Source organism: Hordeum vulgare, chromosome 5H (genome assembly GCF_904849725.1).
Source record: "Hordeum vulgare subsp. vulgare chromosome 5H, MorexV3_pseudomolecules_assembly, whole genome shotgun sequence".
Taxonomy (NCBI): domain Eukaryota; kingdom Viridiplantae; phylum Streptophyta; class Magnoliopsida; order Poales; family Poaceae; genus Hordeum; species Hordeum vulgare.
In genome coordinates this window covers 372490490-372503842 of record NC_058522.1, presented here as the reverse complement: position 1 = coordinate 372503842, position 13353 = coordinate 372490490, and the positions used below count along the sequence as shown (strand labels likewise).

At 45.0% G+C, this 13353-nt stretch overlaps 2 protein-coding genes across 6 annotated transcripts; one reads left to right on the top strand and one right to left on the bottom strand.

Moving 5' to 3' along the window:
* The first annotated feature begins 3724 nt into the window (after positions 1 to 3724).
* Positions 3725 to 11826, top strand: LOC123452282 (AP2-associated protein kinase 1-like). Of its 5 annotated transcripts, XR_006632577.1 has the most exons (9): positions 3725 to 4945; positions 5463 to 5628; positions 5725 to 5775; positions 5915 to 6097; positions 6216 to 6321; positions 7330 to 8036; positions 8273 to 8814; positions 11356 to 11429; positions 11526 to 11826. XR_006632577.1 is itself a non-coding variant. In XM_045128916.1 (7 exons), exons 1-7 carry the CDS (start codon positions 4464 to 4466, stop codon positions 8657 to 8659), a joined length of 2082 nt encoding a protein of 693 aa, XP_044984851.1. In that variant the 5' UTR covers positions 3725 to 4463; the 3' UTR covers positions 8660 to 8981. The 5 variants fall into 5 exon arrangements, 1 of the variants encoding a protein (XP_044984851.1); XR_006632576.1 differs by lacking the exon at positions 11356 to 11429; XR_006632578.1 differs by lacking the exons at positions 11356 to 11429; positions 11526 to 11826 and adding an exon at positions 10839 to 11209.
* Positions 8947 to 12603, bottom strand: LOC123452283 (alpha-galactosidase-like). Its single transcript, XM_045128917.1, has 15 exons — positions 12321 to 12603; positions 11558 to 11616; positions 11426 to 11482; positions 11280 to 11314; positions 10979 to 11082; positions 10834 to 10909; positions 10655 to 10713; positions 10496 to 10561; positions 10326 to 10409; positions 10153 to 10217; positions 9923 to 10005; positions 9718 to 9808; positions 9596 to 9645; positions 9326 to 9466; positions 8947 to 9205 (listed from the first exon to the last, which is right to left on the bottom strand). Exons 1-15 carry the CDS (start codon positions 12527 to 12529, stop codon positions 9119 to 9121), a joined length of 1266 nt encoding a protein of 421 aa, XP_044984852.1. The 5' UTR covers positions 12530 to 12603; the 3' UTR covers positions 8947 to 9118.
* Positions 12604 to 13353: the final 750 nt, after the last annotated feature.

The following is a 13353-nucleotide window of genomic DNA, read 5'->3' as shown; positions in this document are numbered from 1 at the left end:
AGGGTGGATTGGTTGAGGGATGGCGATCAGAATACAAAGTTCTTTCACCGTAAAGTTGTCTGGCGTGCACGCAAGAACAGAGTTAAAAACCTAGTGGATGCTCAAGGGGTAGCCCATAGTGATCCAAAGGTTATGAGTAACATGGTTAACTCGTATTTCCAGGAGCTATTTACAGCTGACGACACCCTGGTAAACCTCTTTGAACCCAAAGTGTCCCAAGTAATGAATGACTGCTTGTGCAAGGAGTTCACGGATCAGGAAATATCTGATAGCCTGTTCCAAATAGGACCCCTCAAAGCCCCGGGGAAGGATGGTTTTCCGGCGAGATTTTTTCAGAAAAATTGGGCTGGTATGAAGGTCAGTATTATTGCTGCGGTGAAGAGCTTCTTCAGTACAGGGGTGATGCCCCAGGATGTCAATGAGACGATCATTGTGTTAATCCCGAAGGTAGCCAACCCTACTCGGCTGGTAGACTTTCGGCCCATCAGCTTATGCAATGTGATATATAATATTGTGGCTAAGTGTCTGGTCAATCGGCTGCGTCCTATACTGGATGAGATCATCTCACCTGCTCAGAGCGCCTTCGTTCCAGGTAGGATGATTACCGACAATGCCTTGCTGGCCTTCGAGTGCTTACATTTTGTGCACCAAGAGAAAAACCCAGGTAATAGTTTCTGTGCTTATAAGCTCGACCTATCAAAGGCATATGATCGTGTCGACTGGTGTTTTTTGTGGCAAGCAATGGAAAAGTTGGGCTTCTCTAACCAATGGATATAGTGGATAATGGCTTGTGTTACCTCGATGAAATATTCTGTCAAGTTCAATGGAGTTATCTTGGACTCCTTCACACCATCCCGGGGGCTACGCCAAGGTGATCCTCTATCCCCATTCCTCTTCCTATTTGTTGCTGACGGTCTGTCTGCTCTACTCAGGCAAGGGGTAGCTTCCAATAATATTGCACCGGTTAAAGTATGTCGAAGGGCTCCTGGAGTGTCCCACCTTTTGTTTGCGGATGATACCTTGCTCTTTTTTAAAGCCAATCAAGATCAAGCCTTGTTTGTTAAAGGTGTAATCCAAAGCTATGCACTAGCTACCGGGCAACTCATCAATACCCAGAAGTGTTCTATCCAGTTTAGTGATGCATGCCCAGATGATATCCAACTCCAGGTGCGCCAGATCCTTGATGTTGAAAAAGAAGAGTTCGAAGGGAAATACTTGGGGCTGCCAACACCAGATGGTAGGATGAACCGGGGCAAGTTTCAAAAATTACAAGAAAGTCTCACAAAGCGTATACTGGAATGGGCCGACACTCTTTCTCAAGCTGGGAAGAAAACTATGATTAAATCTGTGGCCCAGGGGATTCCGACATACATAATGAGGGTGTTCAAACTGCCTGCCTCTGTCTGCGAGGACCTCTCCCGCCTGGTCCGAAACTTTTGGTGTGGAGCCAAGAACGGCAAGAGGAAAACACACTGGAAAGCTTGGGATAAAGTCTGTGAACCAAAGAGTAGAGGGGGACTTGGATTCCGAGATTTCCGGCTGTTCAATCAAGCACTTTTGGCGAGGCAAGCATGGAGGCTTCTAACCAGACCAGACTCCTTATGTGCACACGTAATCAAGGCGAAATATTACCCCAATGGAGCCCTGGAAGATACGGTGTTTATAGGGAACGCGTCACCTTCGTGGCAAGCTATCACCTATGGTTTGGAACTGCTTAAAAAGGGCCTCATCTGGCGCGTTGGTAATGGTGAACAGATACGGATTTGGAGAGATCCATGGATCCCTATACCCCATTCTTATCGCCCTATCTCAGTCAGAGGAAATTACCGCCTACGGAGGGTGTCTGAGCTGATGGATGCCTATGGACGATGGAACATGGAGAGTCTCAACTGTTACTTTGCACCAGTAGATGTCCATGCTATTTGTGCGATCAAGGCTTCCCCAAATCGGATTGTGGATGATGTTCTTGCATGGGCTCCTGACCCTAAAGGTGTGTTCTCGGTCCGATCGGCCTATCACCTTGCTCATGATGAAAAATACATATCATCTAGGTCGTCGTCGAGTAGGGTACCTGATGGTACTCGCTCCATCTGGAAACCACTATGGGGGTGCCACGCCCCCCGAAGGTGAGAGTCTTTGCTTGGAGGGTTGCCATGAACTCCCTTGCTACTGCTTCTAATCTGAAACGCCGGAACATTGGGGTGACGGACACCTGTGTGATCTGTGGATTGGAGCAAGAGGACACTTTCCATGCTCTCTGTAGGTGCCCGATCGCCCAACGTCTATGGAGGGACATGGAGAAATCATGGCCCTTGTCGAAGCTAGAGGCGGTAAGAAACACGGGTGCGGAATGGCTACTCCACCTTCTTGACCAGTGCTTGCCTGAGGAGCGCCTACCTGTGCTGATGACCCTGTGGCGTAGCTGGCATGTTCACAACGAACTGACCCATGGCAAAAAGGCCCCGCCTGTCGAAGCTTCCACTCGATTTCTGTCCAGTTACATTGAAACCTTGTTGTGCTTAAAGCAGTATCCCAATGCTGACATTGCCAAAGGGAAGATGGTGATCTCTCACCAGGGGAAATCTATAATAGATCAGGAGGAAAGCAGGAACACAAATGTGAGGGAAGAAAGATGGCTTCCACCACCTCGGGGATGGACAAAACTGAATGTGGACGGGGCTTTTAACGCTGACAACCATACTGGCGGTGCAGGAATGATCCTTCGTGGAGAGGGAGGCCATGTGATCTTCTCCTTCTGCCGATACCTCCGCTCCTGCTCCTCAGCACTCGAAGCGGAGTTGGCGGCTCGTATGGAGGGGATAGCCATTGCGAGAGCTTGGAGTGATCTGCCGATGATCATCAAGACAGACTGCTTGACTGCGGCTCGGATGATTACCCAAGATGGCCTTAACAGATCACCGTGTGCAACCATGGTGACGCAGATCCAGCGGAACCTAGAAGAGGTGGGTGAACATGTCATATCACATGTGGTAAGAAGTAGGAATAAGACTGCCGATGCTCTTGCCCACATCGGCCATGTAAAACAGCGAACAACTGTGTGGCTGCGTGGCACGCCGGAGGAGATTGATATCATATGTAAGAAAGACTCTTTTGATTAATCAATGAAATATTTTCATTCGCAAAAAAAAAAGAATCACTTCGTTTTTTAATGAAAGGGTTAAAAACCAGCATGAAGGGAAGGTGGAAGGAGAGACAAAAAAACCATGCAAAAGTGAAGGACGAAAAAAAAACTGTGGATGCAATTCACCAAGTAAGCATCTAGCAGTAGAGATTTGATGATGTATGAAAATATTAATTAGTGTGATTGAACAACTTATAATAAAGTTAATTAATTCAGATTTGATCTTTAAAGATTCATCAAAAAATTAATTTTGATGATTCTTTTACATAAATACATTACTAAATATAAGATGCTGAAAGGAGGGATGAAAAAATCGGATGAAGATGAAAGGTAAGACGAAAAAAATTCTGAAAAAGCTACCAACTCTTTCTTTAGAAATAGAGATCTGTTCGTTCTGGAGAAAGATATTATGAAAACGAGGAGGAAAACACAGGAGAAAGTGATTGTGCAAAGCAAGCGCAGATGGGACAGTGCAACTAACCAGCCTGTCCCTTCCTTTTCCCGAGCGACTCAACGCGGAACGTGGTAGGGAAAGGGAACCGGTCTTCCACCACGCCACGCGTCCCCACGGCGACGGGAATCCCACTCGCCTCGCCTCGCCTCGCCGCCGTAACAAACAAACAAACAAAATCTTTCCTCTTTTCTTCTTCCTCCTGCTCCCGGTCAGCCCGCCGCTAACCCCTACGAGCAAGCAATCCCGCCCACCCGCCCGCCCCAAAGACACACCACCCCCAGAGCCTCCAGATCGGAGCTGGCGAGTCCCGGACCCTACTGCACCTGCTGCTCCGACGGAGGCGGCTGGGCTGGGAGTTGGTCGCTTCCTGGCTGGCCGCCCACGACCAGTTCTTGATCCCGGACTGCTTCGAGCGGGCCGGGTCTGGTCGTTTCTTGGGTTGAACTGATTGGTCGCTACTGACTTGGTCTGGCTGGATCTCCTCTTCCTCCATTGCTGCTTCGTCGCGTCGGCTGGCCATTGCAGCCAAGGTGTCTGTTTGGCGATTGTGGGCGCTGCTGAGCTAGGTTGCTGGCTGGCTTCTTCTTCATTGGTGTTCGGCGGTAAGCCAGGTTGGTAGATCTGCTCGGAGGGAAGGCCATTCCACAGTAGCTGTGTCAAAGATAGATAGACAGGCAGATCTTGTGAGACGCCGGTTACTGCTCTGCCGCTCGGACGGACCCTGTTGATTCGTAGCTCTCAAGCTTTACCATGTTGAGAAATCCTTGCTGAGTGTGGATAAACTTCACATCGGAGGTTTCCAAGGCTGAACTGAACCAGGCGCTTTTGACTTGTGAGGACCTAGGATCAGTAATTGATTATTAAATCATGTGGAGACCGTTCAGGCAGCTCATGCCCAAAGAGCATTCTGGCCCTTCTGGCGGCCTCGAGGGCCGAACCATCGACGTCGGCAATGTGAAGGTGCACGTCCGGGAAGCCATTGCCGAGGGTGGGTTCTCGTGCGTGTACCTCGCCCGTGACCTGACCAACCCGGCGAAGCACTACGCCCTCAAGCACGTCATTGTCCAGGACAAGGAGTCGCTGGACCTGGTGCACAAGGAGATCACCGTGATGAGGGCGCTCAAGGGGCACCCTAACGTGGTCACGCTTGTCGCGCACACCATACTGGATATGGGCCGTGGGAGGGAGGCGCTTCTGCTGATGGAGTTCTGCGAGAGATCGCTGGTTTCTGCCTTGGACGCTAGAGGTACTGCAGGGTTCTATGATGACGAGCAGGTTGCTCTCATCTTCCGGGATATTTGCAATGCGGTCTTCGCGATGCACTGCCAGACACCGCCTGTTGCTCACAGGTCTGCCTTTCATATTCCAACCTATGGAATTGCTGTGTGAAATGTCTACAGCAAGCAGTTCTCTGTTGTTGGTGCTTTTGGAATGAACGTTTTCATGTAACTCCATTGCTTTATCGGACGGAGCAAGTGTGTAGTCCCCGTGACAAGCGCAGAGAAATCATGTGCTACTCACTCCATCTTATCTTGAGCATATCATTTCATCTGTATCACAATACCATATTGCTATCTGATGTGCATCATTAAAAGCTAGATTGTCAGGACACAAGTATGTCACTCACGTCCATCATGTGGCAGCTTTAGTTTTGCATAATTCTATGCTGTTTCATATAGCTTTTGCACCCAGTCTTGGTTGTGTTGTTTCATCTCGTGCATTATAAACTCCAGTTGGCTGTAGATTGCAATTGAATAATTCATTATTACATGTCATTGTTTTTAACATTGTCAGTTCGATCCTTCAAGAAATTGCCAGGTTGATCTTCACTATAGAGGCATCACAGCAAATATATTCTATGTGCAGGGATCTAAAGGCTGAAAATGTGCTTCTTGGTGCTGACGGGGCTTGGAAATTGTGTGATTTTGGTAGTGTATCAACAAATCATAAGTGTTTTGATAAACCAGAGGAGAGGGGCATTGAAGAAGATATCATCAGAAAGCATACAACTCCTGCTTATAGGGCTCCGGAGGTTTGAAGATATCGTCAGAAAGCATACAACCTAGTATTATATCTTTCTCAATTCTTTCACGTATTTACTTATTATAAGCTTGTTTACCGATTGCAGATGTGGGACTTGTACAGGAGGGAAGTTATTAGTGAGAAAGTAGATATATGGGTAAATCATCTTTGCAGCCATTACACTTTTTTTTCATTTCCTATATTACCTATGTTGTTCTTTGAGCTGATGTTATACTTCGTTGTATCTGATTAATTCTTAATAACTGTATAAGCTAAGGTGGTATTGATCTTTTTAGGCTCTTGGATGTCTCATGTATAGAATCTGCTACTTAAAATCAGCTTTTGATGGAGAATCGAAGCTCCAGATACTCAATGGGAACTATCGTATCCCTGAATTACCAAAGTACTGTTCTTCCATTACAAGTCTGATCGAAGAGATGCTCCAGTCGTCTCCAGATGCCAGACCAGACATTACACAGGCAAGGGCTTTGCTTGATTGGCCATTCACTTCCATGAATTTAGGTTGGTCTTAGTTAGTGCATATGACTGAATTAAGGGCCTTCTATTTCTCTAATATTGATGCATGTACTGTTATAGGTATGGTTTCGTGTTAATGAGTTACTTCCTTTGGAGCTGCAAAAAGACTTACCTGATGGATCCCCATCTGGATCAGCATTTGAATTGCAAATTACTGAGCATGAAGGTTTGGCTTCTTCAATTTTGCCCGTTTGAAGAATTGAAGCAACTGCTGTGAGCATGGTTTCTTGTTGTCATGTTACTCCTTAGGTTTATGTACAGAAAGATTGGTAAATGTAAGGAATACACACACGAAAGCATACCTATTTAGATAACTAGCTGTGTGGTGCCGCGGCAATCGGATGCAATATATTTCATGAGATTTGTTTGTATGGAACATGAACATTTGGTTCAGTATTATGATAATTAAAACTGAAAATACATATGATTTAATGCATTGTATAGTTGATTTTTGTATTGAATATAAGTATCATAATAGAATGAAAATTCCCGTGCATGGTTGAGTGCTAGGGCCTCTTTGATTCAAAGGAATTCTATAGAATTTCTGGAGGATTGAAATCCTTAGCAATTTTCCATTCATTAGTCCTTTGGTTCATAGGATTGGATCCCATAGGAATTTTTCCTATGGAATACTACATTTCATAGGAAATCTAACATCCACTCCAACCTCTTTTTACAATTCCTTTGTTTTTCCTGTGGCATCAAACACTCATCGCTAATCCTATAGGATTCAAGTGGGCATGCCACTCCAACCCTATACTTTTCCTATTCCTGCGTTTTCAAGATCCTACGAATCAGAGAGGCCCAAGGTGTGCCTTCTCCCATGCATGGTTGCATGTTGAGGCGGCATGTTTACATGTTAAGAAAAATAGATTAGTTGGGATCACCTATTTAGTTATATATTATCTCCATCCCAAATTACTTGTCTTAATTTTAGATACATCCATATCTAGATAAATCTAAGACTAGTATTTTGGGGCGGAGGGAGTAGGATGCAAGGATACCAAGGAAAACCATTTTTTAGATAGTGCAAGGATGACAAGGAAAAGCCATTTTTTTATAGTAGTTCATCACTTCTCTAGGTCTCAGTGATTTGGTTCCATATGAGAACAATCTCATCTGCGAACAATCTCATCTACTATATTTATTTCGTAATGAGAACAGTGTATTTCAGGACCCTCTGCATCACCTTCAAGAGACAATGTGAGAAATACACCTCCGAAAGGTCCTTCCAGTTTGAGGTTACAAGCTCCCACGGAGAGTAAGGGTTCTGTAGGTGCATTTTGGTCAACTCAGCATGCACAAGAACTAGCTTTTGCGGATAATAAGGGGTCAGCTCTAGATCAAGAGCCCATATATGATGGCACAGCAAAGCAACCTCAGGCAAAGAACCAGAACACAGCACAGAATACATACAGACAGTCTCTTTCTGCATCTGTTGATAGTTCTCCTGGGGATTTTGAAATTAGGTTTTCTCCAAATGGTTCAGAATATGGTCTAGAGAAGACCCAAAATTCTAAAACAGATAACAAAACCAGTACACAGACTGCCATTTTTAGCTCCTTTGTGGCGGACTTTGATAATGTTAAGGTGATCTCAGAGGACAATGCCAGTAGTTTAAATACGACAAGTAAATTGAAAGAACAACAGCTGGAGGCCGAAGTAACTTTACTCAAGGAGCAATTGAAGATAGCAAACTTGGAGAAGGAAGAAATTTCACTGAAGTTTGATAGATTATCAGCCATTTGCTCCTCTCAGAGGCGGGAGATACAGGAGCTTAAACAAGCCCTAGCCATAGCTTCTGCAGCAGCACCAGTTAAGGAGTTGAAAGAAAATTTGAAGGCTGAATTCTCCCCACCCAGCACAAGCCTTGACACTCCGGTATGATTACTCCTACATGTCTAACTAATCTTCTCACTGTACTCAATAATATCCAGGTTAACTGGCCAGAGGGAAAAATTTCGTAACAGAAATACATAAGTGAAACCGTATGGTTTTAACTTCCAACCTATAAGAATTAATGCTCTAGTCCAGTGTTACCAATTTCATAGCTAATCACCAATTACTGCTAAGATTCTGAACCCTTAGCTGATACAGTAATGCATTACTTTTCACAGCCAAGGGAGAAGATTGCAGGAACCCCGCCAGAGCTCCGGCAAGGTCTATTTACATCAAGTCCAGGGACACCAAGCCCAGATCTGAAGCCATGGTCAGCTTTTCCTGAAGAGCCGAAAGCTCAAGCAGCTGTAAAAAGTGCCCACCCGAGGTCGGTCCGAACTTTAAGGGCATCAAACAGCAACAAAGCTGGCTCGCTTAGTCAATCAAAAACAAACTCTGGTGCCGACCCTTTTGCCTTCGGCCAAGATAGCTTTAAGGCTGTACCTTCTGGCACTGTGCCTTCTGAGATATTAAATTTGGGGAATGCTTCTCAGTCCCTCAACACTCTGAAGGCCGATGTGAAGAAAGATGAACCCTACCAACCCGCTGGATGGACTGGGTTTTAATGTGCTATCACCAATAAGGATATTTGGTATCCAATGAGACTATACTCCTATAGAATTACAGAAATATGGTCCACTCACTGTATCATAATCATATAAATTGTGTGGTGTTGAGAGGGAGCAAAATGAGCGACCTAGGAGTGCCAGAATTGACGTAGGTATGTTCGCCAATGCTTTTGTATAAGTTTCTTTAGTACTGATTTTGTATTGCAAAAGCGAAATTTAGTGCACATGTATGTTGGAACTTGCAAATGTTTCACTGAAACCTGCAACTTGCCAGATAATAGAAATACAAAAGGAGACTTATTCCTTTTCTTTTGACTAAGTTTTTTGGTGTTACATCTATAATATTCATAATCAAATCTGGACACACTATGCACACATACCAAGGTAATACATTGTTATCTTTGAGACCTCTGAAATAATTATTTTATAATAATATGTAAAGTTGAGAATTCTGTTCTATTTTGGGGTCAACACATACATCTTGCAAGCATGAGAAGCCACTGTTTTCTTCAGGTTTCCTTGCACTGATGATGTAACCTCATCCTGCAAGCACAAGAAAAGCCACACACAGAAAAGGGGGGTTGAAGAACATTTTTATATGTAAAACAGAGAATCTTTTGTGGTTTTAACCAGGAGGCTCATATGATTAGACAAAGTGCTTACTGTCCACAGATCATGAGCATCTACAACAGCTGATGGGCTTAGACCAATGTTGCTCCAACTAGCAGTAATAGATGCTTCAGTAGGTCCCCTGTTCCACAGCACAAGAGCAACTCTATCTCCACTTAAGCGACCAGCCCAAACCTAAGCCCAAGTTAATAAAGTATATATTAAAATTATACCAAGTGTTAAACATGACATGGTACTATGCTTTTTGCCTACCACATGATACTATAAATAAGAAAGGGCTTATGTTACATTCCTTTTACTTACTTCTAGATCTTCATCTTGTTGCACTTTGAGCCCTTGTACCCCAAGTTTGTCTAATGATGAATAGGTAAAGCTTAGTGTCGTCTTTAATTTTTCACATGACCATTTTGGAGAAATGACTCTACCTTGATTAACTGCAATGACTTTCTGATTGCTGAGGATTTCCTTGGTTTCAGGGGTCATTGAGCTGATATCACAGCCAAGCACCAGAGGAGCCTAGTTGAATCCAGATCAACACCATAATCTTGTGAAAATTCTTGTCTAACAATGCTGTTCTGTTGTTTTACTTTTTTTTTATCTTTCATGCAATGAAAGCCACTTCATCATTACCTTGACTAGAGCCCATATGCTGAAATGAGACCGGTACTCTTCTGTTGTCATCCCCCCGTTTCCTACTTCCAGCATGTCTGGGTCTGAAGCAGAAACATTCAAAGAGATCACTGTGAATAGTCATCACATACATAAAAAAAAAAGTTGTTGGGAACAAACCGCAGATCCTACATCCGTCTTCGTACACACTTAGCATGCTCAAATTGTATCATAGGCCTAGAGAGACTAACCATTCCATCCACCAGGCCCTGCATAAGGTGCCCACTTGTTGCTCTTGTCAATGTTGTCCGTCATGCTGCCCAATTTGCGGTAGCATTTCAGGACAGGAATTAGAATCTCCATCTAAACTTTGCACAAGTTTGGAAGGGACAGTAAAAGTTCTCCAGGATGTAAACTTCTTCACCTTTCCCATGTGTTCTTGATGTCTTCTGTTGTCCTCCAGCTGTTTGCCATGCTTCCTGCCCATGTCGCTGGCTCGTCCACACCCCTGCACATCATTGTTTTTTCCCCTCAAGTAGATGAATGAAATTCGAACCCTCCCTTTTGGTCAGTTGAAAAGCAAGAATCAGTTACCATTCGCAAAGGGAGAAGAAAATGTCCCTTCCAGAATTCATAAGGGCTTCACTCATCCTGTTATATCTGCATTTTTATTGTGAATATGTCAAACCATATAAATGTCTAAATTCGGATGAAATGTGACAAGCTTTTAAGTTCTGTAACTGTAAAGGTTACCTTGTTAGTGGGCTGATGTTTTGGTTGTTGCAGTTGTCATACTTCAAGTAGTCAATCCCCTTGTAACACAACAATTTAGAAAAATCAGTTTGTCTCCTTTGGAACCCGTACCAGGAAAACCATTTTTGACATGTGTAAGTTTTAGATGATCTATCTAATGAACATTTTAATTTGTTTACCCAAGCTGCAAAAGTTCTCGCATCTTGGTCTTCGTATCCTAGCGAACCGGGCATCAGCTTGCTGCAAGTTCGCAGTCTGAAAAGAGAGAGTGGTGTGATTTAAGCAAGGGATAATTTTTTGCTGAGTTCTCTATAAAGCGCATACCCTGCATCGCCGTAGACTCCGAGCTTCAGCCCTTTCTTGTGCATATAATCTGCTAAGGCCCTCATTCCTGATGGAAATGTCGATGCATTTGCAACTAGATTGCCCTGTAAAACAACAGTCGATCTTTTTATTTAACGACTGAAGGGAACCTATGAAATTCATCATTGTAACATTGCAGCTGAAAAGCTTATGGTGGTTTCACATGATTGAGGATCAATAATGGATTTTAAATTTTGTTTTGCTCTTTCTATTTCCATACATATCATCTCTTCTAGTGTCAACATGTAGTAGTACTAGTCACCTGGGAGTCCCTGTTATAAGCTGCCCAACAGTCGTCTGCAGTTTCAGAACAAACATATCCACTGTGAATATTGCAGGCCTCATTTCTAAACATGAAGAGTTGAAAAAGGGGGAAACCAAAGAAAGCGAGAAACGCGAAGCGATTACCTAAGTTGATATACTCATACCCCAGTTTCGCAAGACCAGTATCCACCATGGCATCAGCTACATAAACACAATATGTTTTATTTTTGGTTTGATTTTCCAGGCTAAGAGAGAACAAGGGAGTACCGGTCTTACCGATTTTTTGGATGGTCGCCTCGTCTATCTTGCAGCCGAAGTGGTTCCAGCTATTCCACCTGAATATATATACGTGCTGTCAATTCATTAAGACTTGATTGTTGGAAATATTTCATGGAGAAGCAGATAGAAACCAGTTATCCCTGTTCGGTTTAGAGGATTTGAGCCTTCTTTGATTCATATGGTAGAAATCATAAGAATAGGAAATGAGATGTCATGTATTTTATATCCTATGAATAGGAATAAAAAAAGAGATGTCCTTTGATTCACATCATAGGATTTTTCCTATTGAGTCTAGACTTGATGTTTATTTTTCTGAGATGTGGAGGATGGGAACAATTCCTTGGTGAAAATACTTCATGTGGAGGGGGGAGATTTATTTTTATGATAGGATTCTATTCCTACAATCTGCAACAACAACAAAAAAAGATTATATTCCTACAAACCAAAGGACTCTAAATAAAATATTCCTTTTGAAAAACCTTTTCTATAAAATTCCTACAAAATTACTCCAAATCAAAGGAGGCCTGAAGGGGGTTGAGGTTTAACCCAACAAGCCCTGAAGGAAAGGCAAGAGCAGAGCAGGCCATTTTTTGTGACTACTGAGGGGAAGAGACTTGATCAATGCAGTACTCTTAAGTCTTAACTATAGGGACCAGATTCCGAAAAAGAAAGGATTATCATATCATGAAAAAACGCAGCATTTGCATGGAAGTTGCCACCAAACTGTGTGAATAGAATGCAGAGGTGAGAGATCCATTACCCCATCTGGGGAGTCAAGCCAAGACGATTCTTCTGGCCATTGGCCGCCGGCGATGTCGACGACAAGAGGAGGAAGAAGAAGGGGAGCAAGGGTGCCGCCGCTCTCGCCATGGCAGAGAGAGAGAGAGAGAGAACCCCTTCCCTGTCCCTGTCCCTGTGCGCGCGTGAGTACGTGTGACTCGATCTCGCCAGTGATCCGCTTATATGCATCCCATCTCCACGGATCTCGTTTTGTGGGATCTCACGGTGGCGGTGCCACCAGGCCGCTGATTACCGATTCTTTCATGCAGCACGAGAATCATTTTTTCCCTCCTTTTGAAATGGTCATCTGAGAATCATGTTTAGACTCCTGTGGGTGAGCCATCCAGATGCAGCCCCGTTGGACCTATTGGCACATCTCTACTTCACTCCGAGAGAATAATCATGTTTAGTAGTAGTAGTAGAACTAACGTGGGTTGCCATGGAGCCATAAAAAGGGCGAGGGGCCCGACAAAGCGTACAGAGAGTGAGAAGCAACCAGCTCCCGACTCTCGACCCCTCCCGCATCGCCCCGCGTGCGACGTGGAGGGCGTCAGCGCCGCCACCTCTAGCCCCCCCTTCTCCCGCTCCTCGTTCCTCGCCACCGCCACAGGGCGTGGTTGGGCAAAGCGGCTCCCCACGCGGTGGCCCCGACGCGGGACGAGGCGACCAGAACGGGGCGCCCCGCGTGCGACGTGGAGGGCGTCTGCGCCGCCACCTCCAGCCCCCTTTCTCCCGCTCCTCCTTCCTCGCCACCGCCACAGGGCACGGCTGGGCAAAGCGGCTCCCCACGCGGTGGCCCCGACGTGGGACGAGGCGACAACAACGGGACGCTGCGCTGGCGCTGGGCGCAGCGGCACGACGGCTCTTCGGTGCGGTCTTCTCGACGGCAGGGCCTGCTCGTGTGCCGGGCGGCGGTCTGGTGGTGGAGCAAGCCAGCGGGGTGGCTCTCCTCTCCGTTTTGGATCGGATCTGTCTGGCTCCGTCAGATCTGGGCTGGCTGGATCCCGTGGGAC

What these genes read in the sequence shown, in the direction of transcription:
- LOC123452282 (XM_045128916.1), top strand. Translation starts at nt 4,464, where the DNA reads ATGTGGAGACCGTTCAGGCAGCTCATGCCCAAAGAGCATTCTGGCCCT. An exon ending in CTGCTTATAGGGCTCCGGAG is followed by an intron (nt 5,629 to 5,724) that starts GTTTGAAGATAT and finishes TACCGATTGCAG; the next exon opens with ATGTGGGACTTGTACAGGAG. An exon ending in CCAGACCAGACATTACACAG is followed by an intron (nt 6,098 to 6,215) that starts GCAAGGGCTTTG and finishes GTACTGTTATAG; the next exon opens with GTATGGTTTCGTGTTAATGA.
- LOC123452283 (XM_045128917.1), bottom strand. Translation starts at nt 12,529, where the DNA reads ATGCATATAAGCGGATCACTGGCGAGATCGAGTCACACGTACTCACGC. An exon ending in GGAGTCTACGGCGATGCAGG is followed by an intron (nt 10,910 to 10,978) that starts GTATGCGCTTTA and finishes CTCTCTTTTCAG; the next exon opens with ACTGCGAACTTGCAGCAAGC. An exon ending in ATGCTCATGATCTGTGGACA is followed by an intron (nt 9,206 to 9,325) that starts GTAAGCACTTTG and finishes TTGTGCTTGCAG; the next exon opens with GATGAGGTTACATCATCAGT.